Source organism: Lottia gigantea (genome assembly GCF_000327385.1).
Source record: "Lottia gigantea unplaced genomic scaffold LOTGIsca_90, whole genome shotgun sequence".
In the NCBI taxonomy this organism is placed as follows: Eukaryota; Metazoa; Mollusca; class Gastropoda; family Lottiidae; genus Lottia; species Lottia gigantea.
In genome coordinates, this window is record NW_008710951.1 from 887,540 (window position 1) to 912,715 (window position 25,176).

General features: G+C 32.5%; 6 protein-coding genes across 6 annotated transcripts in view; all 6 read left to right on the forward strand.

The window, feature by feature from the left end:
* Window positions 1-643: 643 nt before the first annotated feature.
* Window positions 644-3,123, forward strand: LOTGIDRAFT_169910 (hypothetical protein; the record flags this gene model as incomplete). Its single annotated transcript, XM_009068530.1, has 5 exons — window positions 644-704; window positions 901-1,245; window positions 1,750-2,034; window positions 2,676-2,778; window positions 3,021-3,123. 5 exons carry the CDS (start codon window positions 644-646, stop codon window positions 3,121-3,123), a joined length of 897 nt encoding a protein of 298 aa, XP_009066778.1.
* Window positions 3,124-6,507: 3,384 nt separating this feature from the next.
* LOTGIDRAFT_169911 (hypothetical protein) lies at window positions 6,508-9,432 on the forward strand (the record flags this gene model as incomplete). The annotated part of the gene is made up of 5 exons (XM_009068531.1): window positions 6,508-6,568; window positions 7,002-7,343; window positions 8,149-8,322; window positions 8,935-9,037; window positions 9,312-9,432. The coding sequence occupies 5 exons, from the start codon at window positions 6,508-6,510 to the stop codon at window positions 9,430-9,432; spliced, it is 801 nt and encodes a 266-aa protein (XP_009066779.1).
* Window positions 9,433-11,232: 1,800 nt separating this feature from the next.
* On the forward strand, window positions 11,233-14,728 carry LOTGIDRAFT_169912 (hypothetical protein; the record flags this gene model as incomplete). Its single annotated transcript, XM_009068532.1, has 5 exons — window positions 11,233-11,311; window positions 11,877-12,218; window positions 12,852-13,013; window positions 13,629-13,701; window positions 14,260-14,728. 5 exons carry the CDS (start codon window positions 11,233-11,235, stop codon window positions 14,726-14,728), a joined length of 1,125 nt encoding a protein of 374 aa, XP_009066780.1.
* A 1,829-nt stretch (window positions 14,729-16,557) lies between these two features.
* LOTGIDRAFT_169913 (hypothetical protein) lies at window positions 16,558-20,272 on the forward strand (the record flags this gene model as incomplete). The annotated part of the gene is made up of 5 exons (XM_009068533.1): window positions 16,558-16,618; window positions 17,034-17,378; window positions 18,181-18,519; window positions 18,797-18,869; window positions 19,615-20,272. 5 exons carry the CDS (start codon window positions 16,558-16,560, stop codon window positions 20,270-20,272), a joined length of 1,476 nt encoding a protein of 491 aa, XP_009066781.1.
* Window positions 20,273-20,287: 15 nt separating this feature from the next.
* On the forward strand, window positions 20,288-20,712 carry LOTGIDRAFT_134464 (hypothetical protein; the record flags this gene model as incomplete). The annotated part of the gene is made up of 2 exons (XM_009068534.1): window positions 20,288-20,435; window positions 20,525-20,712. Coding segments are annotated over 2 exons (336 nt in total), but the record flags the coding sequence as incomplete, so codon positions are not given.
* Window positions 20,713-23,111: 2,399 nt separating this feature from the next.
* LOTGIDRAFT_169914 (hypothetical protein) overlaps window positions 23,112-25,176 on the forward strand; it is a gene marked incomplete at both ends in the record, with an annotated part of 3,009 nt that continues 944 nt past the window's right edge. Inside the window, 4 exons of the mRNA XM_009068535.1 lie at window positions 23,112-23,187; window positions 23,412-23,753; window positions 24,269-24,709; window positions 24,877-24,925. Of these exons, the coding sequence (XP_009066783.1) occupies window positions 23,112-23,187; window positions 23,412-23,753; window positions 24,269-24,709; window positions 24,877-24,925 (908 nt within the window). The remainder of the gene's footprint in view (window positions 23,188-23,411; window positions 23,754-24,268; window positions 24,710-24,876; window positions 24,926-25,176) is intronic.

A 25,176-nucleotide genomic window follows, 5' to 3' on the forward strand; every position in this document is an offset into this window, starting at 1 on the left:
CATTGAACCAACGCCCTAACCGACTGTGCTATAGGTAGTCCTTCTTTTTGAACTCCATTATTCACCTGTATTATATAAAATATAGAGGATCTTAAACGAGTGCTTAATTCTAATATGAAATTTTTGAACATAGTTGCCAGTTTAATATTACTATAACCTATATAAGCACCAGTGAAAGATTTTATTTATCACACAACTATCAATAAACGCATATTTTTTTTATTTCCGTACTCTTTGTTTATGGCCTTCGTTTTGAGATCCACTTTTCTGCAAAATGTCCTTAAGATCTGGATAGTTAGTCGTCAACTTTAAAGTTTGCCATGTTATTCTGTTTACATGGTGCATGAATACATAACCTTATTTGCATAAATATCAACCTGTGCTACGAATTCATATCGTTTTATGTACCTGTGTTGTGTAATAAATAATAAATACTTATACATACTGATCTATACATTCTATAATTATATTCAGTGATATTGTAATAGCGTTACACTACAGACAAGGAAGGGATTTAGTTTAATAAAACTTCACTTAGGCTTTTACTAAATATTGGTCTTGTCTTCGATAGTTATTATATAGAGATAGCGAAGTGAACAGTTGCATTGAACCTCACACCTTAGTCGAAGTATAAATAATAGGAATGACAATGATGTCTCGTATCTTGTTTATGTTTAGTCTAGGTATTCACTGGACTACGGCAGGTAAGATATATTTAAACTACAATAGACATTGTTTAGAATTAAGAATATAATTGTGCTGTTTGATATGACAATATCGCATTCTAAAGTAAAGTTATAGAAACTTACAGCAAAAAACTTCTGATAAAAAAATACATCATAGTTCCATTGATTTTGTGATTTGGAGGCCGAACTATATCTTTTGTTTTTATATTTCCAGTTAATATGTGTACAGACAGTTCAACAGTATCAACATACGTTACATTGAATCTTATAAAAGGAACTGATGATAGTGGTTGTTACTGTAGTATTAAACTATATAATATAGATACACCTGAATCTGTTAAATCAAGAATTATATTTGAAGTTATAAAGTTTTCTGGTTGTAGATACATACTTGATGTTTCATATAATAACAATAGTCCTAGTTTTAGTTGTTCTAACAACAACACTTATATATTCTTTAACATTAATAAAACAGATGAAATTAAACTATATTTGGAGCTTGCTACTTCCTATCAGAATGATACAGAATTTGAAGTGAAAATAACGTCTACTGTTACTAGTAGGTATTTAAATTATTAGGGCTGAGCTTTCATTGCTCAAAGAATGATACAGCAAAGTTTGAAGTCAACATAATATCTTATTTTACTAGTAAGATTATTAATTTTTAACGTCTGTAAATATGGTGTGTCGTGAGTAAACATATTCTGCATGAATTATTGTAAATATTTTTTATAAATAATTATCATTGTTATTTTTTTTCGCCATTTCCTCGTTTCATTAGCCCCACGCTTTGATTAACGGGAAGAACTGTATTGCATTGGTTTAATTTTAGTATTTACGATTCGAAAAGAAGTAATGATGACAGAATTTAGGTGCTCAACACAGTGAAATTGTGCTCAATACAGTGATGTTGGTTAAGTGTGATTCTTTAATACATAGTTGAATCATTCTCCGAGAAAGCAAGCTCAGAATTTTCAACTGTCATTATGACCTATTAGAAGGTTTAATTTCTATAATGGTAATAATAATACTATAACCGCATTAAACTAAATCATGATAACAGAGTATAAATCTTGTTTAGCCACTTTAGGTCCTTTACTCAGATTGACTTGTTTTACACCAAACGCCAATACCTATTCTACTACCAATACACAAACATCTAGTGAGCGAACCACCACAACAAAAGCTAATTCAACTTCCGATATAATTCCATCTAGTGAGAAAACTACCCCAACCTCAATCCCATCTACAGTGTCTTACAGCGAAGAAACTTCAATTCAAACTACCATTCCACTGTCAACAACTGGATTAACAGAAGATAATTCTTCGAATGCATTAACAAAAGAAGGTAAGTCTGATAAAGTCTATGTTTGTGTTAGAATTAGTATTGCGTTCATCACAATACCTAATCAACAGCAACCTGATTAATGCAGCTTCATGTTCACAATTATGTTCATCAACAACATCATGTTCACAATTATGTTCATCAACAACATCATGTTCACCATTATCCTCATCAAAGAAATCATGTTCACCATTATCCCCATCTAAGAAATCATGTTCACCATTATCCCCATCTAAGAAATCATGTTCACCATTATCATCACCAAAGAAATCATGTTCACCATTATCCTCATCAAAGAAATCATGTTCACCATTATTCTTATCAAAGAAATCATGGTCACCATTATCCTCATCAAAAAAATCATGATCACCATTATTTTTATCAACGGCATCATGTCTACCAGTTTTCTCTTCTACAACATCATGTTCACTATCATCCTCAGCAATAGCATCATGTTCTCCATTATCCTTATCAATAACATCATGTTCACCTCTATTCTCATCAGCATGCTCATGTCCATCGGTATCCTTACCATTACAATTTCTCACGCTTAACCTCATCAACAGCAATTTAACAATAATAACCTCAATGTACATCCTAAATAACGTTTCATCAAGCATCATAATTATATCATTATATTTTAGATTGTGATGATAATGATAGTGGTAATGATGGAATTATTGGTGGAGTAATCGGTGTGGTTATTGGTGGAGTGATAGTAGGTGTTTCAATCTTTATTATAAAACGGTAAGTCTTTGAGTATGTTATACATCTTACATTTTGAATGGCAAAGACGAAATACCGTATGTCTTTCGAGTAAAAGACTTTGTTATGTTTCTTATTTCTGAAATTAGTAAAGCGATGCCATTTTTTCCTTAATTTGGGTGCCAATAATCTACATAAACACATTAATTTCATATGTCTTTTCGTCAAATAATTGATTATTATTTTAAACTGTAGACGTAACAATAAAATATTTATTCTTACAGTATTGTGAAGAACAGAAAGAAAAAATCTACATCTGAAATCTACAGTTCAACTTCAACACAAAACCAACCAGAATCTCAATATACAGATTTACAATTGTCATAACAATACCTTATCAATATATATGATGTTGAGTTCTTAGCAAAATTGACAGAATGTCATAATCTTCAACCTTATTTAAATGAGTATTGTAAATAAATAATATTTTGTTATCATATAGTGATATTTAATTTAAACCCTCCAAAATGTATTACCCATATTTAACTGATCTCTGACCATCGTATCCCGATTATAGGTTTTTACATGAGCTGTTCATTTTTAAAAATTTGATGGCATAGCCGGGTCAACCTCATTTCTTGGGGATTTGCTTGTTTACTGCTTGAATATATATAAGGGTATTTTGCTAAATGTTTGGATTAGATTAAAAAAGGTAAGATTATAGTATTTCAAAATACAGATTTACAATTGTCATAATATTGACAATACCTTATCACTATCTGATGTGGAGTTCAAAGCAAAAAGTGACTCATAACCATCAAACTTATGTTAGTGAAATAAACCAACTCAACTTCACAAATAATCATAACTTGTTATTGTATGAAGTGAAGTGATACCCAATTTAATCACACCACAATTTATAATCAGTATGAAACAGATCTGTGACATCGGTAGCATTAATCACGTTTAATTGATGCTAAAAATGTTGGCTGAATCTGATTAAAGTTTACTAATTCGTTTTGATTTTGGTCGTTCTAGTTTTACTCGGATCAGTGACGTTTCTAAGAATTATTAGGTGGAGGTACTGAATATGAACCACAGAATATTACCATTGTCAGATGGACAAACAGTCTAATTAAAATTAGCTTACAAATTTGATTCCCTTTTGTTTTCTGATATTTTAGTCTACATTGTAATCTAAAAAGTTTTATACCAAAGGCTGGTCCCATATGTAGTATTTTTAACTATTCAAAGCTTGTTATTTCTTGACAAAATAAGGAATCGTAGGAAATCGAAACCCAAAAAGCCTGCCATACTACATTGATTTAATGTAATCTAATTTCAATTATATTGGGAGGGAGCAAACAGCAGCAGGCATTTAATACATTTATGATTGCAAAGCCGGGCCAACCTCATTTCTTAGGGGAAAATGAAAGTGTTTATATAAAGCCTGGCGTGTGCCTTGTCTAATTTATTCATGTTCATGATCTGAAGAAAAATCAAATGAAATATTATATTGTATAAAGACATTGTAGTTAACGTAGTCTCTGACGCTCAGACTTCTTCTATCTTCGACAAGGATATTATAGTCTTGGACTTATAGACAAATTTAGTTCATCAAGTGAGATAGCTACATTTAGTCTATTTAGATCTGCAAGTCTTAAATCACCATGTTTACAACAAAAACCCCTACAAGTTTTTATATTTGATATTTTCATCCGCGGATTGAATTCGTCTTTTTCTCGAACAAAGAAATAAAATCTATAGAAATCGTAATTATCACTGAATTATTTTTTAATTAATGTTGACACAAATCAAGAACGTCTAGTTTTTTTTATATTTCCTTATTTCTGAATTTACATACCATTATTATAGACGTAACAACAAAAATTTTATTCTTACAGTATTGTGAAATACAGAAAGAAAAAATCTACATCTGAAATCTACAGTTCAACTTCAACACAAAACCAACCAGAATCTCAATATACAGATTTACAATTGTCATAACATTAACAACAAGTTCAAAGCAAAATGGGATGTTACCTGATAAAATCATCAAACTCGTGGACTCTGTTCTGTATTGAGTTATTGCGGTCTGAATTTAGTCAGTTGAAAAGGGAGATAATGTTAACTCTCCTGTTCTTAGAGATAAGAATGTAGTAGAATACTATAATGTTCTTTGTGAAAATTTGATATTTTATGTTGTGTAGAGTAAGGCAAAGTCCTGATTTTAATAAACAACGAGTGTCTTATTTAAAACAATCTACAGACTCATCTAACTCATCTCAACAAATCATCATAACTTGTTATTGTATGAAGTGAAGTGATACCTACTTTAATCACACCACAATTTATAATCAGTATGAAACAGATCTGTGACATCGGTAGCATTAATCACATTTAATTGATGCTAAAATGTTTGCTGAATCTGATAAAGGTTTACTAATTCTTTTTAATTTTGGCTGCAGCAGGCATTTAAGAATTTTATGATGGCAAAGCCGGGCCAACCTCGTTTCTTGGGATAAATGGAAGTGTTTATAAGAAAGCCTGGCGTGTGTCTGTGTAACAAAATGTCTCTTATTGTATACTCTATATATATAATCTATTTCGATCGTGTGTAAATATTTCGGGTTATCATGATTTGTCTCATGTGATCATGTTCTGAAGAAAAATCAAATGAAATATTATATAGTATTAAGACATGACACATTGTAGTTAACCTAGTCTCTGACGCTCAGACTTCCTCTACCTTCGATATAGTCTGGGACCTATAGGGGAAATTTATGTTACGACCCGTTCACGTTCATCAAGTGAGATAGCTACATTTAGTCTATTTAGATCTACAAGTCTTCATTCACCATGTTTACAACAGAAACAAGATGGCAACCTCCACAAGTTTTTATATTTGAAATTTGTCATTTTCTCGATCAAAGAAATAAAATCTGAAGAAATTAATGTTGCCTCAAATCACGAACGGATGTTGATTTACTACCTATCAGATTCATTAGCCACTGTAGACTTGGTCGATTACAAGGAGTTTATGCAACAGTTCCAGGCCATCTTTCGTCGGAGTTGTACATAGACAAAAAGGGATTGAGTGACAGAGGCTATAGATAGGGGTTGCAAAATGAGGTGTGTCTATCTCCAAGGCGAGGCCGGGGGACTGGAAGCAAACGAATTGAAGATGGCCTGAGATGAATTTTGAGCATTTGGGGGGCTTTATTTTCACTTTAAAATGAGATCTTTCACAGGCCCGAGGGAAGGGCTATGACCCAATCCCTAAATACTCGTGAGAAATGATCTCTTCTGGGGTAATTTTCTCAAATGTCGGCTAATGCATGTGTCAGTGATAGTATAGGGTCGACTGATTTGAAGATTTTCTATTCATAAACCGGGAAGTTTACAACTAGTGTTTAAAAACATATAATATGATATAACATATACTGCATACACTTGGAGTCATCCATCCGCTGAAACATTTTGGTTTGGTATTAAATGATTTGTTCAAACTCAGTGATTTCAATTTTGAGTTTTCTATTTTATTATACTTGCTATAGTCTATGCAAAGTAGGTACATCGATATAGTAGTCCAGTGTGATCAATTATTGTGGAAAATATACCATGACAGGATTCCATGTGACAATTGAATATTGAGTTGTTTTTAATAGTGAACTTTGAAATAAAGACCAGGAGTCGGCTACAGCTATAATCAATAAATAAGTAATCGTGGATGTGATGTTTCTTATTATGAAAATGTTTGTAAAGAAAGAAATGTGGTTCAATATTTTATTTTGGTTTGTTCTTCATGGACTGATTCACCAATCAACTGCAGGTAAGACTTATTGATGGCAATGGCGCTGATAAAAATAACTGTACCCTAATTAACTAACATATCATGAGTATATACCTGAAAAGCCTTACTCGTCGGACTAATTCTATTCAGATCAAAAAACTTACTGAATCTAGTAGTTATTTTAGTTATATTGTTGTGCTTACAATGTGAAGACATTTAATAGTGGAAAATATTCCAAGAACATAAGACTTTGTGACAAATGAAAAAGTGAATTGTGCAAATGAATAATCTGCACTCAATAAAAAATTCTTGATTGGTCTTTCAACATACAGAAAACTATAACGTTATGAATCTGTTACAATCTTTATTTTTAGGAAACCCATGCCTTATTTGATTCTTGTCATTCCCTTTATACTCAATATTCAAAATTCAACAATTATATAAATGAATTGTTTCCATCATTATTTTTCAGTTTATTTTTGTACAAACAGTTCAACAGTATCAACAGACGTTACACTGAATCTTATAAAAGGAACTGATGATAGTGGTTGTTACTGTACTGTCAAATTACATAATACAGATACTATTGGATCTGTTAAACCAAGAATTCTATTTGAAGTTATAAAGTTTTCTGGTTGTAAATATAGACTTGTTATTTCATATCATAACAATAGTCTTAGTTTAAGTTGTTCTCATACTGACCCTTTTGACCATATCATAAATAAAACAGAAGAAATTAAACTATATTTGAAGCCAGCTACTTCTTATCAGAATGATACAGAATTTGAGTTGAAAATAACGTCTAATGTAACTGGTAAGAATGAATAATTATTTTTTCCTCTGCAATCCAATTTGAAAGAACTTTTCTTGAAATAGTTAAAAAAATATAATAAATCAAACGGGATAGTCCTAAATTTAAAGAATTGTACAAATCAAAAGCACAGTAAACTACATATGCATTTATACATCTAATGCGGTCGCTCATTGGAATTCTGGTGGTAATATTCTCTTCTAATTTAGCTAATTATGAATTAATTATGGACATGTGATATTAGTCATTAGAACAACTCTACCTTCTCTTCATATAAGTATAAGGAAAATCTTGAAATAGTAAAAAAATAGAATAAATCAAATGGGACAGTATAGAATTTAAAGAATTGCACAAAACAAAAGCACAGTAAACTATGTGTATTTATACAACTAATGCTGGAGTGTAAAAGTATTGCATCGTACAACAACGGGATGAAACTCTATATAAGTATATTGTTATTACCCAGTACTCTGAGATTAGTTTTATTTCAAATTTTCATATCTTTCGACTAGTTGAGTAATTATGCTCGAGAAATCCCAATTGTATTCATGTAACATATAAAATCATGTTCCCAAGTATCCTTTAAATCAACATCATGTTCTCTTTCATTCTCAATAACGATAGTCGCTTGAGTTTTTTAATTATCATTTTGTTAAGATGAAAAAGGAAGCGAGTAGTGATAAAACCACACAGATTTATCAGTTGTAATAATGATTCATTTTAAACTGTTTTTCTGTCTCACAACATATTGAGCTTAACACGATTTAATAGTTGATAACGCTATATATATATTACGAACATATTCCAGCTGTTGGAGGTCCTTTACTAAGATTGGAATGCTTTTTACCAGACAACAATCTAGATACTACAACCACAACTATATTACCATACACAGCATCTTCCAGAGAAATAATTTCAACTTCTGTTCCATTGTCATCTACCAGTTCAACAGAGGACATGATAAATTCATCAACTAGACAAGGTTAGGGAAATCTGGTTTCAGTTCTTCTGTTCTTGATACTCGTATCGTTATCCTCCTCAACAACATCATGTTAACAATCCTAATCAACAATATAATATTCACCATTATCCTCATCAACAAGATCATTTTCACCATTATTCTAATCAACAAGATCTAGATGATTTTTATCCTTATCTTGTTCAACATTATCATTATCTACAATATATATTGTTCACCTTCATCTTAATCAACAACAGCATGTTCACCATTATCCTAATCAAGAACATCATGTTCACCACTCCTAATCAACAAGATCATGTTCATCAGTATCCTTATCAACAAGATCATGTTCACCAGTATCCTGTTCGACAAGGTCATGCTTACCATTATCTTTATCTACAATCTAATATTCACCATTATCCTTATCTACATCATGTTCACCATTATCCTTATCTACAACAACACAATCATGTTCACCATTACCTTTTTAATCAGCAACATCATATTCACCATTATCCATATCTACAAGACCCTTATCAACAACATCACGTTTACCTTTATCCCCATCAAGAATTATCATCACCATAACAATTATTCTCTATTAACCTCATCATTGTGATCATTATGTTGTAGAAGATGATGATGGTGGTGTGGTTACTGCTGGAATTATTGGTGGAGTAATAGGTGGTGTTATTGGTGGAGTGGTAGTAGGTGTTTTAATCTTTATAATAATATGGTAAGTCTATTATTTAAATGATATACATAGAATATCGTATGTATTGGGTATTGGATCAAGTTCTCGTTTTGGTCCCTATTTCTGAAATTAGTAAAGTCGGTATGTTATAAAACTACAAACAAATCCGTCTTCATTAGCCTGCATGGTGCAAAAAAGTAGGACGTAAAACTCCATTCATTTCATTTCATTTATAAAATTTTCATACAACTTAAGCACAGTAATTTCATATGCTATTTAAAATCTAAATGTAACTATAAAATATTTGTTCTTACAGTGTAATGCAGAATAGAAAGAAACAGACTGCATCTGAAATCTACAGTTCAACTTCAACACAAAACCAACCAGAATCTCAATATACAGATTTACAATTGTCAAACATTAATAATACCTTATAGCCATCTGATGTCGAGTTAAAAGCAAAAAGTGTCTGTAACATATTTTGTTATCATATAGGTAGTCAAGTGATATTTAAAGTATTCCCACCACTATGTTCTACCTGTATTTAACCGATCTCTTGTGTGAGTGTCTGCTTTTCGTTAGATTAATTGCCTTTACAGTATCATAATAACAGCGTTTCAATCTGATTTGAAAGTAAGCACATGTAGGCATTTTCTTACAAGGGCAGATAACCACTACCACAGGAAGTACTTATACAGGAAGTATAGTCCACGGGCATTAGTTAAAACTAAGCCATAGTTAACCCAAAGGCATAAGTAGTGTTCACTTTGGACCTACAACAATTAGGGTACAGGCCTGTCTTTACGCTTCGATTTTTTTTTTATTTAATTAAGTCGCATAAATATTTGATCTAGCAATGATGTTATCAGTTAAAGAATGGAATTCATAGATATTCATTCGGCAGTTTTAATAATATTTTATTTTATATCTGCATTAAGAAATTACCCCCCTTTTTTAATCTGTTAATCAGTAAATTTCCAACCAATATTAATTTGCTTCTTTATATCGTTTTCTCGTCTTTAATTTGACCGAAAATAAAATATCTTTATTCTTAGATTAATCAGATCGCTTATATTAGTATATTATATTTACTAACTTAAATAAAACTATGAAAGATGAAACCAGTGTTGTAATACATATGGGGCGAGTTAAAAATTCTGCTAAGCCTGCGCAATGAACCGACAATGTCATTTTCGGTGCAAAACAAGAGGTTTATGTTTTCGTTAGCTTGGTAGGTTCGACATGATGGAAGGTGACGAATTATTATAATACGTAAACGTAATTACCAAGCACCTGGCTTCAAGGAAAACTGTCTGCAATCTTTTTTTTATGACTTCTTTTCGTCAAGTTGGTCGATCAAACCTTCTTCCCTTTGATAAGGTTGGTTTGCTTTACTTGTACGTATATATGAATCAAATATTGAATTTTTTTACTCTATACAAATAATGAAATTTTATTTCAATCGTGTTTAAAATTTAAGATCTTGATAACAACATGTTTAAAGAGATCATGTAATTTGATATATTATGAATCTTTATTATATTATAGTGCATTCAAATCTAACACAGTCTGTACCTGTCAAATAGTTCATTTTAGACACAAATAGTGGACAAATACACATGATCCAATTATTGTAATTTTGAATGGGCATCATGTACATATTAAAGTGCGACTCCTTTATAAAAGTATTACGGACACTAGTGAGCAAATTAATATTAAAATGAAATTAATGGAGTGTCATGTCATTCTTTTCTGTAGTTTATGGGCTAATGAAAACGGACAATGCCATGTATTGTGCAATGAGGGAAATTTTTCCTACTGTGGAGGAATTTACTTTTAAATGATCTCTTCACGGATAAGTGAATTCAATCATTATGTATGGGTGTATGTTTGCCTAAGTATTTATAAAACGTCGGATGATTTGAAGATGTTCTATTCATAAACAAGGAAGTTTTAAACTAGTCTTTTGTTTGAACATGTAATATGAATACTTCTTATTATTAAAGCATAATTTTAAAGTAGAGTACAGTACAGTCTAGTGTCCACAATATTATGGCGCAAGATACCATGTAAGATTTTGATAAGTACGTTCTCTCAATGCGAATTGAGTACTGAGTTTTCCTTTCCGTACGGGTGTTTTTACATTCAAGAACAGTGTGACCTGTTAAAATCAGCAAAAAGTACAGCTAATAACTATTAATAAGTAATCGTGGATGTGATGTTTCACCATTATAAAGATGTTTGAAAAGAAAGAAATGTGGTTCAATATTTTGCTTTTGTTTGTTCTTCATGGACAGATTCACCAATCAACAGCAGGTAAGAATTATTGATGGAGCCGATATATAGAAAATATCTACCCTTATTGATGTAAAATATTATCCTGAATTCTTATAATTTAAATATCATCTTAATTCGTTTATGATGTCGAAGAAATTCATCATGAACGACTGTCGATTGAAAAGGATGTAATGAATAACTTCCGCTTGAACACCTGGTAAAATTATTTGACTATGCTATTCAATTAACATGTTTTATTATTGTATTATTGAATAAATTACTGTGTTTGTTGGTGATTACCAGGTGACTTTATTCAATCAGTAACTTTCCTAGTGGCAATTCCACTGTTATTAGTACCAAAGGATTGTGTAGTCTAATCGTAATAATAGTATAATATCTAATATATAATAAGAAAGGGAATGTGAAGACATTTTATTAAGTTAATTAGATTAATTAATAATCTCTTGGTTTGTCCTTTCCACATACAGAAAAATATAACATAATTCCATATTTTAAGAAAACCTACACCTTATTAGTTTCTTGTCATTCTCTTTTGACTTGACTTGATTTTAAAAACAAAATTATTTCCATCATTATTTTTCAGTTAATATGTGTACCAATGCATCAACAGTATCACTAAGCGTAACATTGAATCTTATAAAAGGAACTGATGATAATGGTTGTTACTGTACTGTTAAACTACATTATTCAGATACACCTGAATCTGTTAAATCAAGAATTATATTTGAAGTTGTAAAGTTTTCTGGTTGTAAATATAGTCTTGATGTTTTATATAATAACAGCAGTCTTAAGTTTATGTGCTCTCATACTTGCCCTTTTGAACATACTATATATAAAACAGATGAAATTAAACTATATTTGGAGCCAGCTACTTCCTATAAGAATGATACAACATTTGAAGTGAAAATAACATCTACTGTAACTAGTAAGTATTTGTTTCCATTGCATCAGCATTCTGGTTTGTATTTTCGCATTCACTAGTAGTTGAACTGGTATCGAGAATAGTTATAAATTCATGTAAGTGGAGAATTGAAAGAAAGAACTATCAAAAATATCAAAATTTACTCACAATCAAAAAGGGCTATATTTTGATATCAGTTTAATTAAAATTATACCAAATTTTTATACCATATTTCTAATATAACCCTTTTCTGTAAGGATCTAACGACAGCCCTCTTGAACGTTCGCCAAATTGACCTTTTGACCCAATAATCACAGCGTCACCAAAATGTCATCTAGGTAGGTCTAAAAGTTTATTTGACGAACATTCAAGAGGGCTGGCGTTAGACCTAACTTAAGTGAATAAAAGTTAATAAAAACAGAACGAAAGTTTGGTCTAATTCTAATAAGACTGGTTTTTAAATTCAACTGTGTTAACTTATTTTTATGTTACTGATTATTGTACACAACATAGATCATAGACACTCGAGATTGTGTTGCGTCAACCCCACAGAAATAGAAAAAATAACGAGCATCTACATCTGTTTGTATTGTGAGAACGCTTTTCTAATACAAAGAAAAACTATTGCAAGATGATGATTATAAAATATATTTCTAGCCGTCGGTGGTCCCTTCATAAGACTTGAATGTTTTCAACCGAACAGCACTACAAATACAACTGAAACAACTGATACACAACAACCAACAGTGGGGGTGATCTCAACAACCATGGACTCCACTGAAAAATTTGGTGCGTCGAAACAAAGTCATAAATATTTAGGTGAGAACCATAATTACAAACCATGTCGACATTAGCCTGTGCATGGTAACCAGCTACAGGATGGAGGAGCGGGAGGGAGCTTTGTCGAAAAAATGGATTACCCTCCTCCCCAACCCCCAAAAATTCTGATTACCGACCATATCCATTACCACAGGTAAACATCATACACCGTTGCCTGTCCGGATATATTACTTGCCCCTCTTAACAAGCCTGACTGTGACTACAGGCCTGATGGTTACAATTATTATAATATCTTACCATCAGTATTGGGTATATCGATAACCAAAATATGATTATTATTATTATTACATGATGGGCACTAGTTGACTCGCCATTACGAGTATCTTACTGATACAGATAATGACGAGTCAACCAAGGTTTATTATGTATAAATGGTCCTATGATAAATAATACGGTGAAACATAACATGACACATCATTATCGTCATCATGTGGTTTATAAGGTCAGCATCTGACGATATACCATTAAAAATGGAGTATTAGAAACAAAACGTCAAATAGTCACTGTTAACCCCATCAATGTCGTTATCGTAAGAGTTGATGCTTTTTATCTTTTCTTTTCTATATATTCATGTTGCAATACTGTTTATTCCAGATATAAGTATAATAGGTGGTGCTGTAGGAGGAGTTGTATTACTGGTGATAGTGGTTATTATAATCTTAGTCTGGTATATATAACATTTTACTGAATTCCTAGCTATAATTTGCTTTCCAATGAATTAAAACATCCTTTACCCCTTGCCTTTCCTACATATTGTTATTTACTCATACTGAAATGAATATGGGGTATTATTAAGCAAGAAGGAATTCCCCCAACCTAGACCTACACTGCTGGGAAAATTGGAAGGTCTTACCAGTGCCTAATATGCATTTGAAATAACGAGGTATAACCAGTGTATAGAATCCATTCAAAGTTGGAAAATCTTACAAGTGCCTTAATTCCATTTGAAAATCGGAAGGTTTAACTTGTGTCTTACTCCATTTCAAACTCGGAAGGTCAAACCATCGTGTTGACTCCAAATTTGAAGGTCTAACCCATGTTCAAATTTTATTTGAAACTAGAAGCTCTGATAGTGTTCTCGATTTGTTGTATTAGGGATTGTTATTCAAATTTTTCTTCTCAGAAGTATACTATCTACTGCAATTAAACCATATTAGAACAGATACCAAACCGAGAAAGGAGATTATATTTAATCCACCAATCTTTATTCATCGTTTAATTTTAGTATGTGGCGTAAGAAGAAGACAGGAAGAAAGAATTATGACAGACCTTTGAATCGAGAAATGGATCACAGTTATACTAATGTTGACATTGTTCGACAAGACCAGGGCAATAACTCGTTTCAGGAAGATGCTGCTACTGTTAACAATGGGGTGCACTCTAATAACAACTCCTTATCGCCGCAGCTGACTGACAATACCAAACAAAATGTCCATGTTGCAGAGAAAATGGAAATCATACAGAACGATCTTTACGTTAGTTCAGATGACATCATGGACTCGATATCACGTGATGAAGATGACACCAATCAGAAACCAGATACTGAATACGCTGTTGTCAAAAAGGACCGTAAACCTACGAATACGATGTTTAAAGATGGTGGCGACTCAAATTCATCAATTGAGTCCAATAGTGACCGTAGGTTTGTTATTGGCCCTCAAGGTGATGAATATGCAATAGTGAATAGAAAATAATTTATAATATATCAGCAATAGTAACATTTAACTTAATGCTTCATTGTCATACATGCCTATGCTTATTTCATTTTCTATAAATGTATTAAAATTTTTAACACACTGCTCCAAGTTAATTAAGTATAGACTTAGTCTGAGAAACTCGTGTAGGGGTATACAGGGGAATTGCAGAATATCCGGAAATGTCTTGATTGACTCATTAAAGGTTCATCTTTATATAGATAACCACGTACTAACGATCCGAACAGCAAAACGAAACCCGTAACAAAATTTTGACGAAATATTGGTAAAGGCTAATGAACTTTTCACACGAGGATGTATATCAGTCATAAGTGAGTAAGTAGTTCATAATGAAAAGTGGTATCAGGTGTCTAGAAGAGTAAGCCTACGAAAAATTATACCTTATTTGGCTTTTGTTATGCTGAAAATTCCTCCAAATTAGCGAACCAATAATGGATTGGAGTCAAAATTAAACAGTACATAAACTGTACTAACTGTTCAGTAAAGCGCCATGCAATAAGATGATGTATATACCATTTCCTTACTCTTAGAATGCAGCCAATCTTGGTTGGTATTTTGCACACCAGTGCATAACGCAGCTCCGACCAATCGAGTGCAGCAGGGTTTAATTTAGATTGAAAAATGTGATTACTAATTTATCACACCAAATTTAAGTTTTTGCTAAACAAGTTCAATTTTAATTCACATTTCATAAAAAGGTTCCAGTCGTTAACTTCAGAGAGATCTTGTCAAAGAATTAGTTCCTCACGAAAAAATGTACAATTTGATTTGATTAGCAGATCGTAATGAAAAATTGTAATTTTGACCAATCATAGGAAATATTGGATCGCAAAAAGGAAATGAAATAAATGGAGTTCTACGTCCTACTTTTCTGCTCCATGTGAGCTAATGAAGACGGACAACGCCATGCAGGATGCAATGAGATACATTTTGACAGGACAGCGGCATTAGCCTGCACTTTTTTATTTCCAACTGTCGAGGGGTCATAAACATGCGCAGCCTTGCACGGTTTATTGTCCCATCCGAACGACTAGACGCTTTGTCCATGTCACGCCCTCTTATCTGCATCACTGACAGGGGGAAACCGGGTTGAAATATCCGAGGGTATTCTCGACCTATATCGGGTTTGAACCTTCAGGTTAGCAAGCAAGCGTGTAACTCAATGAGCCACCGCGACTCAAGGGTCACAAAAGGGGTCACTTTGACTTTCGATACCAATTAAATTGAACCATTGATATGTGGTTAAGGTAAATTTGAAGTCAGCGTGTCTTTATTGTATGAGGTTAAAAATTTCTATATGTTTGTATGTTGCCTAGTCTTTTCTTTATCTAAACCGGGAAGTATATCAACAACTTTGTATGAATTATATAGACTGACTTCTCCATACAAAAATCATGCAAAATATCAAACGATTATATATCAATACAGTTAATCTGAGATATTTTGGCATGAAAAGTCATAACGTTTCATTTGACTGGTTAATGTCTATTTTGCCTTTGCCATGTCATCTATTGCCATTATCCTGTCATATGTGGAGGACATATTTTAGTGATTTATTTATTATTGTGCATCGTACCACATTCATTATTTGTAGATACAGTGATGTATCCATCGAGTTCAAACTGAGGGAGTTTGCTTGCAGGTATCTGCAAAAACCCAAGAGGAAATAGCAGATTTTCTAAGGTGATGGGATTCTAAGACTTGTAAAGAATGTGCACTATGAATTAAGAGAAATCGATCAAGATTTTCGGATGCCTTATTACAGTGGATACGAAGTAAAGTGGTTTTAACACTTTTTAGACAACAAAATGTGGTGTAATATTTTGCTACTGTTTACCTTTGGTAATATTATTATTCAGACAAATGCAGGTAAGAGTTTACATATTAAATCTTAGGTTGTCGACGGTCTTATTTAATAGTCGTTTTTCAGTTGTGGAAAACTCATTATGGAAAAGTGATCCTGAAACTGAAATTGAATTCTATCAAATGTTGAAGCAAATATCTAGGCGACAATCTTCCTTTGATTTTATAGATATATTCCTATTGAATCACTTGCATAAATAAACCATGTACTAAAGATCCGAACCACACAACGAAACCCGAAATCTAACAACATTTTGGCGAAACATTTGAAGCAGCTTATGAACTTTTACTTTTGAAAACAGAAAACAGAAAAGAAAATGAATTATTATTGACTTACTACAATAGACAGTTAGAAACAACACTTTCACATTTGCTTTTTCTAATTAACTCATCTAATCATGTAATTTCTTTATACTTTCAGTTAATATGTGTACCAATGCATCAACAGTATCACTAAGCGTAACATTGAATCTTATAAAAGGAACTGTTGACAATGGTTGTAACTGTAGTGTAAACTTTCAACATACAGATAAAATAAAAGGATCTTTTAAATCAAGAATTACATTTGAAGTTATAAAGTTTTCTGGTTGTAAATATAGTCTTGTTATTCCATATAATAAAACAGAATCTAAAGCTAGTTGTTTTAACAACAGTACAATTTTTCATGATATAAATAAAACAGATGAAATAAAATTATATTTGGAGCCAATGTCTACTTATCGGAATGATACAGAATTTGAAGTAAACATAACGTCTAATGTAACTGGTAAGTAAGACATTTCGTGTATTATTCAATTGTCAGCATATTTTGCTACAGTTTGTTCGTGGTGTAAAAGAAATTTCTTTTGTCATAAAATAAATATTTCCGATATTTTGATATCAGTACATAAAGTGTAAGCTTAATTCATGTAACTGAAGGTAAACCATTTCCCTGTAATACGCAAATTTTGGATAAAAATAAATAACTTTTGGTTAACTTTGCAAGAATCCTATAACTCTCAATGGCATGAATTATGTATCGAAACCTACTCAAAACATTGCTTAAATCCAGTATAACAAATCAACTTCATTATCTCAAATATTTCTAGGAAATATAAAACAAGAACAAATGTGCATATATTTGATCTCGCTGGGACATTGGGTGTATTTATTGGACTTAATATAGGTATACCTTGTATTTGTTAGTATACGATACAAATCAATGAGTACTTCAACGGGGATTGTAGATAGGGGTACCTGAGATGTGTCCTGGGGAATTTGTAAAATATCAGTGGTTTATAATGTTCAATATGAGATGACGATATGTGTCGACTGTGCAAACATCGCATGGTTTTTAAATTTAGGCTTCCGATTAGCTTACAATAACTGCACAGCTGATCTAATGTCAGGCAAAAGGATACAAAGGTTACAGAAAGATATTGAGGGCTAGGAATTTGTATAAGTGTGTGAATTATAAATATTTTATAAATCTTGTCTTAATTATCTAAACAAAAGTAATAAATTTGACTTAAGAATTTCATACTATTTACACTGAATTTTCCTATATATATCAATATTTCCTTTTGCAGCTGTCGGAGGTCCATTGATCAGATTATCATGTTTTCCGCCAAATTCAACCATGTCAACCTCTGAATCACCATCAACCACAGCAAACAAAACTTCAACACCATTTTCGATGGAAACAACCAATAACACCACAATCTCTGTCATACCAACAAACCTAACAACATCTTCACTAAACTCAAAACCAGATCGAACAACAGATAGGTCCTCATCCGTATCGACAAACGCACAAAGTACTAACGCCTCAATAACGCCAGTATCACCAGTTGAATCAACGCCAAACACCAAAGACTCGAGGAAAAGCAATGATGAGATGAAACGCGAAGACGAACACGAAGCTCTTGGTAATAATGAAATTGCTTTGGAAAACACGCTCATTGAGTGATCTTGTGATTGGCTGTTAAAGTAAACAAAACTGTCTACAGTAGCTGATGAACCTTCGAAAAGTAGTATCATGATAATGTCATGCGCATAACATAACAACACGGACGCATAGGCCTTAAGTCGTAATTTTGAGGTCGCCTATATATGATCGCTAAGATTGAAATATAATAGTCACGATATCAATGTATAAATCGTTATTACCCCGATATTGATGATATATGTATGTTCTATCCTCAGATATTGGTGTAATAGGTGGTGTGGTCGGAGGTGTTCTAATACTGGTCATATTGATCATTGTTATAGTTGTCTGGTACGTACAACGTTTATTTATTTCTGTTCTATTGAAACATGTACATATAAGTAAAGAAAGCTCTGGAATAGATACATAGCTCATTGGTTCTCCGTTTGTGCAAAATTTAGGGCATATTGCAATGGATTGCAAGGTAAATCAGAATCGTAGAAATATAATATCAAACTGATCTTATTATACCGACTCTGACGTCTACAGTTTGAACGAAATCGGTAAGGAAGCTTTTTTTTAAACAATATTTATTCATAGATTACAAATTATACGTTACATATATATATATATATATAAGCAATGGTTTCAGAAACAAGCCGAAGTTTATATTAATCCGGTACCATTTAATACAGTTTTCGAATCTATAATTACAAGTTATAGGTTAGTGTTGTAAGAAAGCCTTTTTGGCATTGAAATGCCACATTTGAGTCATTTGACAGATTAAACATCACTTAAGGTAGTAATGACCTCGTTTGATTAGTTCCACCACAAATCCAAGTAATAACAGAACTGGAATAAGGCATTCCATGAACTCATTTGAACTCAGAGTAATAATTGTGGGTGAAACATCCTTCAGGTGTGTCAACTTTAAATTTGTCGGCTCTCGATAAAAATAATTACAGTATCTAACTCATGCTACCAACCTCTTCGAAACAAAAACTACTTGTGACTGTATTTTTATCTATAATTTGAGGTATAAATGGTAAAGTAAGGTGTTCTGGTTGAGTGTTGTTAATGGTTTCTTGCATTTCAGCATTGTAAGACGCAAGAGGAAGCAAAATGACGATAAAAAAGATTATAATAGACCCACGGCTAGAGGAGTAGATAGTGATTACGCATATATAAACAACGGTAATAACTCGTCCCAAGACGGTGTTAACATTGAAAATGAACAAAACCTTCGTGCAGAGCAAACTGCCAGTAGCCAAATGACTGACCACGGTCCAATTCAAATGGAAATTATAGATAATGAACTATATGTGAGTTCTGATGACTTTGCGGATTTAAAATCACGTGATGATAATATCACCAATCAGAATCCAGAAATTTCAAATAGTTTAGGTGAAATGGTGATAACAGAGAATGACCTTTATGTGAGTTCTGATGACCTTGACCACAGTCCAATTCAAATGGAAATTATAGATAATGAACTTTACGTGAGTTCTGATGACTTTGAGGATTTAAATTCACGTGATGATAATATCACCAATCAGAATCCAGAAATTTTAAATGGTCATGTTGAAATGGAGGTTACTGAGAATATGAGATCTGTCGACAGCTTGAATTCACCATCAAATAATGACAATGCTCCCATATATGCAGTTATTAATAAAAAGCCAAAGCGGCCAAAATCTGATTCAAAGGGTACTTCTAACGATATTCCTAACAATGATCAAGATACGTTGTTATAACTAAATTCAGATAGTTATCATAACCAAATTCAGTTACATGTATGTTGTTATAACCAAATTCAGTTACGTTGCTTTACCCAAATTCAATTACGTTGCTTTAACCAAATTCAGTTACGTTGCTTTAACCAAATTCAGTTATGTTGTTTTAACCAAATTCACTTATGTTGTTTTAACCAAACTAAGTCTATTGTTATAACGAAATTCATTTTATTGTTAAAACCAAATTTAGTTTATTGTTAAAACCAAATTTAGTTTATTGTTATAACCAAATTCAGTTATGTTGTTTTAACCAAATTCAGTTATGTTATTTTAACCAAACTAAGTCTATTGTTATAACGAATTTCATTTTACTGTTAAAACCAAATTTAGTTTATTGTTATAACCAAATTCACTTATGTTGTTTTAACCAAATTCACTTATGTTGTTTTAACCAAATTTAGATTATTGTTATAACCAATTTAAGTTTTGGTGAACTAATTTTGATTCATATTAACTAAATGATTTACTTTGTTATAAAACTATGCAAGTAACATTGCTACAAATGTATCTCACAAAATCACAAACTTGAATTAAGACAATTAATGATTAATATTTTACTTGCTTAGAATGTATAAACGTGGTTTCTCCGACTAAAGTCTTATTTTAGGGTTAATGGCTACCTAATAACCTAAAAATGTCAATTTGTTACCATTTTTTATTATTTATTCTTGGACACAATTTCTTCATTCTGTCTTTGTTTGTTATTTTTTGTTGCTTATTCGATTTTTTTTCGAACTTTATCTGAATTTGAATATCGATTTTAAATAAATTGCAGTACGACATGAAAGAAAACAATCCCGTTCATATAGTCGAAAATCACTTATTTAAAAGGTTTTTTAATTTCTGATTTCGTGTTTTTTTTTTAGAATCTACATTTTATATGATGCGGTTTTGCATTGATATATCTAAACTAATCTAAACTATCGTTAAATATATTATCTGAATATATATTATCTGAATATATATTATCTTATATATTATCTGAATATATATTATCTGAATATATATTACTGAAGTATTAACATTGAAGTTAAATCCGCAGATAGTTATTCAGTAAATGTTCTTTAATATTATTTTACAAACATAATATAATGCAATATGGTTATTATATAGTTTGAAATAGCTTATAGTGAATATAAAGATTGAGTAATAGATATATCCCATTTCTTTTATAATAGTAGTAAAGCCTGTGATTTGTACAATCAATATATACCTATTATTTATGAAGTACACATGTACACACTGTTGTGGATTGTTAAGAATTGGCTTGTAGTTAGTAGAATACCAGATAGAAAAATACTGATAAATTATTTGCTTAAATTTTATACTTTCACCTTTATAATAAATATCAAAAGCAAATTGATTGTCATTGTTTTTTTACATACGAATTATGATTTGTTTAAAATACAGGTTTTTATTTCCATCGCGTATTTTGGTCAAAGGGTACCTCTTTTATTGGCGATTGTATGAGACACAATGGCTTCATCAGCTGTAGTTGCTGTCAAGGCACGCGATACTCGATTCATCTCATATAAAAAACATCTAATTTTTTGCAAAACATATCTTTACAATTTACTCGTATTTATTTTGAATGAATGGTTTGGCTTTGAGCCAAGTTGGTTTCTGATGGCAAATCGTGCGTGTAATGTAATATGGTGAGGTCACGCACAGCAAAAAACGAATCGAAAAGAAAACATTAGGGAAAACCCGAGTGTAAATTTTCCTTTGCAGTTAGCTAAAGGGAAATAGCAGTTTAAAAAAAAAATAGTTGAGCAGGGGCCACAAAATTGTCCAGGTGGGCCACAGGCTATGCTTTCACAATTTTGAAATTGGGAGTGGGCCTGAGGGTTCGGGAGGATTTGGGAGGGAGGCAAAGCCGTCACCCACCCGTAGAAAAGCCACTTGGTAATACGTGAACACAAGGAAGTAAAGTTTGATTGGTTCAAACAAGGCATTGAAAATGAGCGCCTATTCTTCAAAACAAAATGAATTGAATAAATAGGTTATTGAATTGTTTTGTATACTATACTTATGAATAGTGCAAGGGCTCTATAAGACACTCTGACGCCTAACTATAAATTCTTATTTAGCTCAAATACTTGCATTGTTGTTGTTGTTTAAAACGAAATATATACCTACATGCGATTGATAGATATTCTCTGGTTTAAAAACATCTTCACAATGTCAAGGAAGTACGATTCCTGTCCAATACCTTGACACCATAAGACATTTTTCTTGTATTACGGATGATTGCAAATGCAGCTACTTGATTGGATTGGAATAAGAGCCAGAAACACAAGTATCCAGATTGCTAAGCGACTCTGTCGAGGGCTTCGATTGGTTGTATTCGTTTAAATATAATCGAATCAATTGGCGGCGCTGCATGTACAATATTGAGTGTTACAGAAAGTGCCAAGATATTTACTTCATAACACCTTGACATTGTGAAGATTGTTTTTCAAAACGTAGTCGCATAACAACTACCATTATTGTCGATTCGGTTCAGACTTTTTCTAATTTACAATTCAGTTTTGTTTATGATTTGGCTAAAGTCTTGCATTGTATAACAATTGTGTTGAAAATGAAGCAACTTATTTTGTATGCTTTTTTACATGCATTATGTTGTGGGAATAGGGAATCTATTGTGCTGAATGTATTTAAAACCATTCACAATAGTCATAATAGGTGAATGTCATATCTATAAAAATATATAAATAAAAGGGAAAAGAACTAGGACGAGTAATACGGAGTTCTTCTTACTAAGAATTGGTAGTACATATAGAGTATGTGATCAAGAAAGATGACGAAATCGGCTGTCAAATTGGTGACCTTGCTGGTGATTTTCATGTATTGGTGGACACCATCACAGTCTGTATGTAAGTGTGCAGGAATAAGGCGGAAATAGCCGTCTCGGAAGCACTAGATGTGACATCTTGATTTTTATTACCTTTTAGAGATTCGCGCTAAGAGACGCCAATTCTCTCAACCGACCGTAGTAGGAGGGTAGTAGGAGTTGTCAGTCTGCGGTTGCTTACAGCAGCAGGGATGATACAACATGGTACATTAGCCTCCACTTTGATAACATTGTGGTTTATTTCAGTAAACATGTGTAGAAATGATACTGAAACAGAGGCGGTAGTTCATCTGTACCGTTTGAAAAGAGATGATGATCCAATAGGAATAGATTGTCACTGTACGATTCGACCTTTACCAGGAGAGCGAGTTGGAATGTACTTCAGTGCTAGTTACATTAAGGGATGTCAATATAGTTTGACTATATCACACAAGACGTCGACGCGTTATCTGAACTGTAATTCCAACTTGAACGTGATCAGATTCTATTACAATATTCGTGCTAATGATGAGATAACATTAGGATTAACCAAGCATGTATCGTCAGCTACAGATGGCTTTGATTATAGTTTAAAAATTGAAGCAGCTCGTAAGTTAACCTTTGAATAATCATTACAAAATGCATTGTTTAAAGGAATTGTAAAGAAGGTTTCTAAATTTGTAATGTGTATCGGGGACACTGATAGTATCAATTTACACTATTCCAGTTTTCAGTCAGACGTCTGTGGTTCCTATAATTCCACTAGAACTTGCTGGTTTGATGACGTCACTAATCGCGAAGGGCCTACAGACACATTTTGCAATTAGTGACGTCATGAAACTTACTTTTAGTGGAATTACTTTTTCTATATTTTGAAATATATTTAATGATCTGAAGCGCTTCGAGTCTATTTCCCTTACCCAAGATCGATTTAGACATCTAAAATAATTTGTTTAGTCTCTTCAGTCCAGCGTACCCTATACGACCCGATTGGTTTATACTTAATCATGGCTGCCTTCACGCTTTTAAAAGTATGGCGTAGGTCTCCAAAATGTCATATAAACATGGTTTTGCCCCTAAAAACTATTCCGACCCAAATTAGTCATTTTTATGGGTTCTTTCAGGATCGAAGGTATTGGTGAGGTGTTACGCAGCACAGTCGATTCCCACTACGACTAGGTCTTCTTCGACTTCGACACGTCCTACTACGTCCGCATATACCTCACAATCACGCCCTGTCTTAACGACAATTTTATCAACAACGCCTTATAGATCGACACCACCACTGTCGTCAACAGCGTTATTCAGATCGTCGACTCGATCAAAAACAACTTATCTTGTAGCTTCGCAATACAAAAGTACGATATTAACAAAGTCACAAGAATCAACAACACGACTAGGAATTTCAACATTACCAAGTACATCTTCACGTCCAAGATATAAAACATCGACACCACATGGTGTGAATTTACCTCCATGGATTGAAACCACTGACGGTCGCCCAACGACAACACAAGATCAATATCACAATCAATCTAGCACCAGAGATTCGACTGACAATGAAAGTAAGTTATATTCCTAACAAGGGTTCAAGTTAAGCATAGCAATACGCGAGTAAAAAATAAAAAAAAAACATTTTGCGATCTTGCCTATGATTAGCCACAATTAAAAGTTAACACGATGATCTGCGAATCAAATCAAATTGTATAATTTTCATTAAAACTTTCGCCAGATCTAGTTATATTAGACAACGATTGGCGGTCACCAGGAACTATGTACCCGTTAGTCTAGTATCTTATCAGTATCCTTTTTGCAATATGATAATATGAATTTCATTATTATATCAAATCAGACATCGTCGATCTGGAGCTGTAAAAAGTAACGTTGTACATGTATACACGTTTTAGTTAAGGGACGGAATTCTCTGCAATACACTGATACAGTCTAATAGGTTTGCCCGAAATTTTCCCACGAATTTTACCTGTATTTACTTTGTTTTCGGGTTATTGCCTATTCTTGTTGGAAAAGAGNA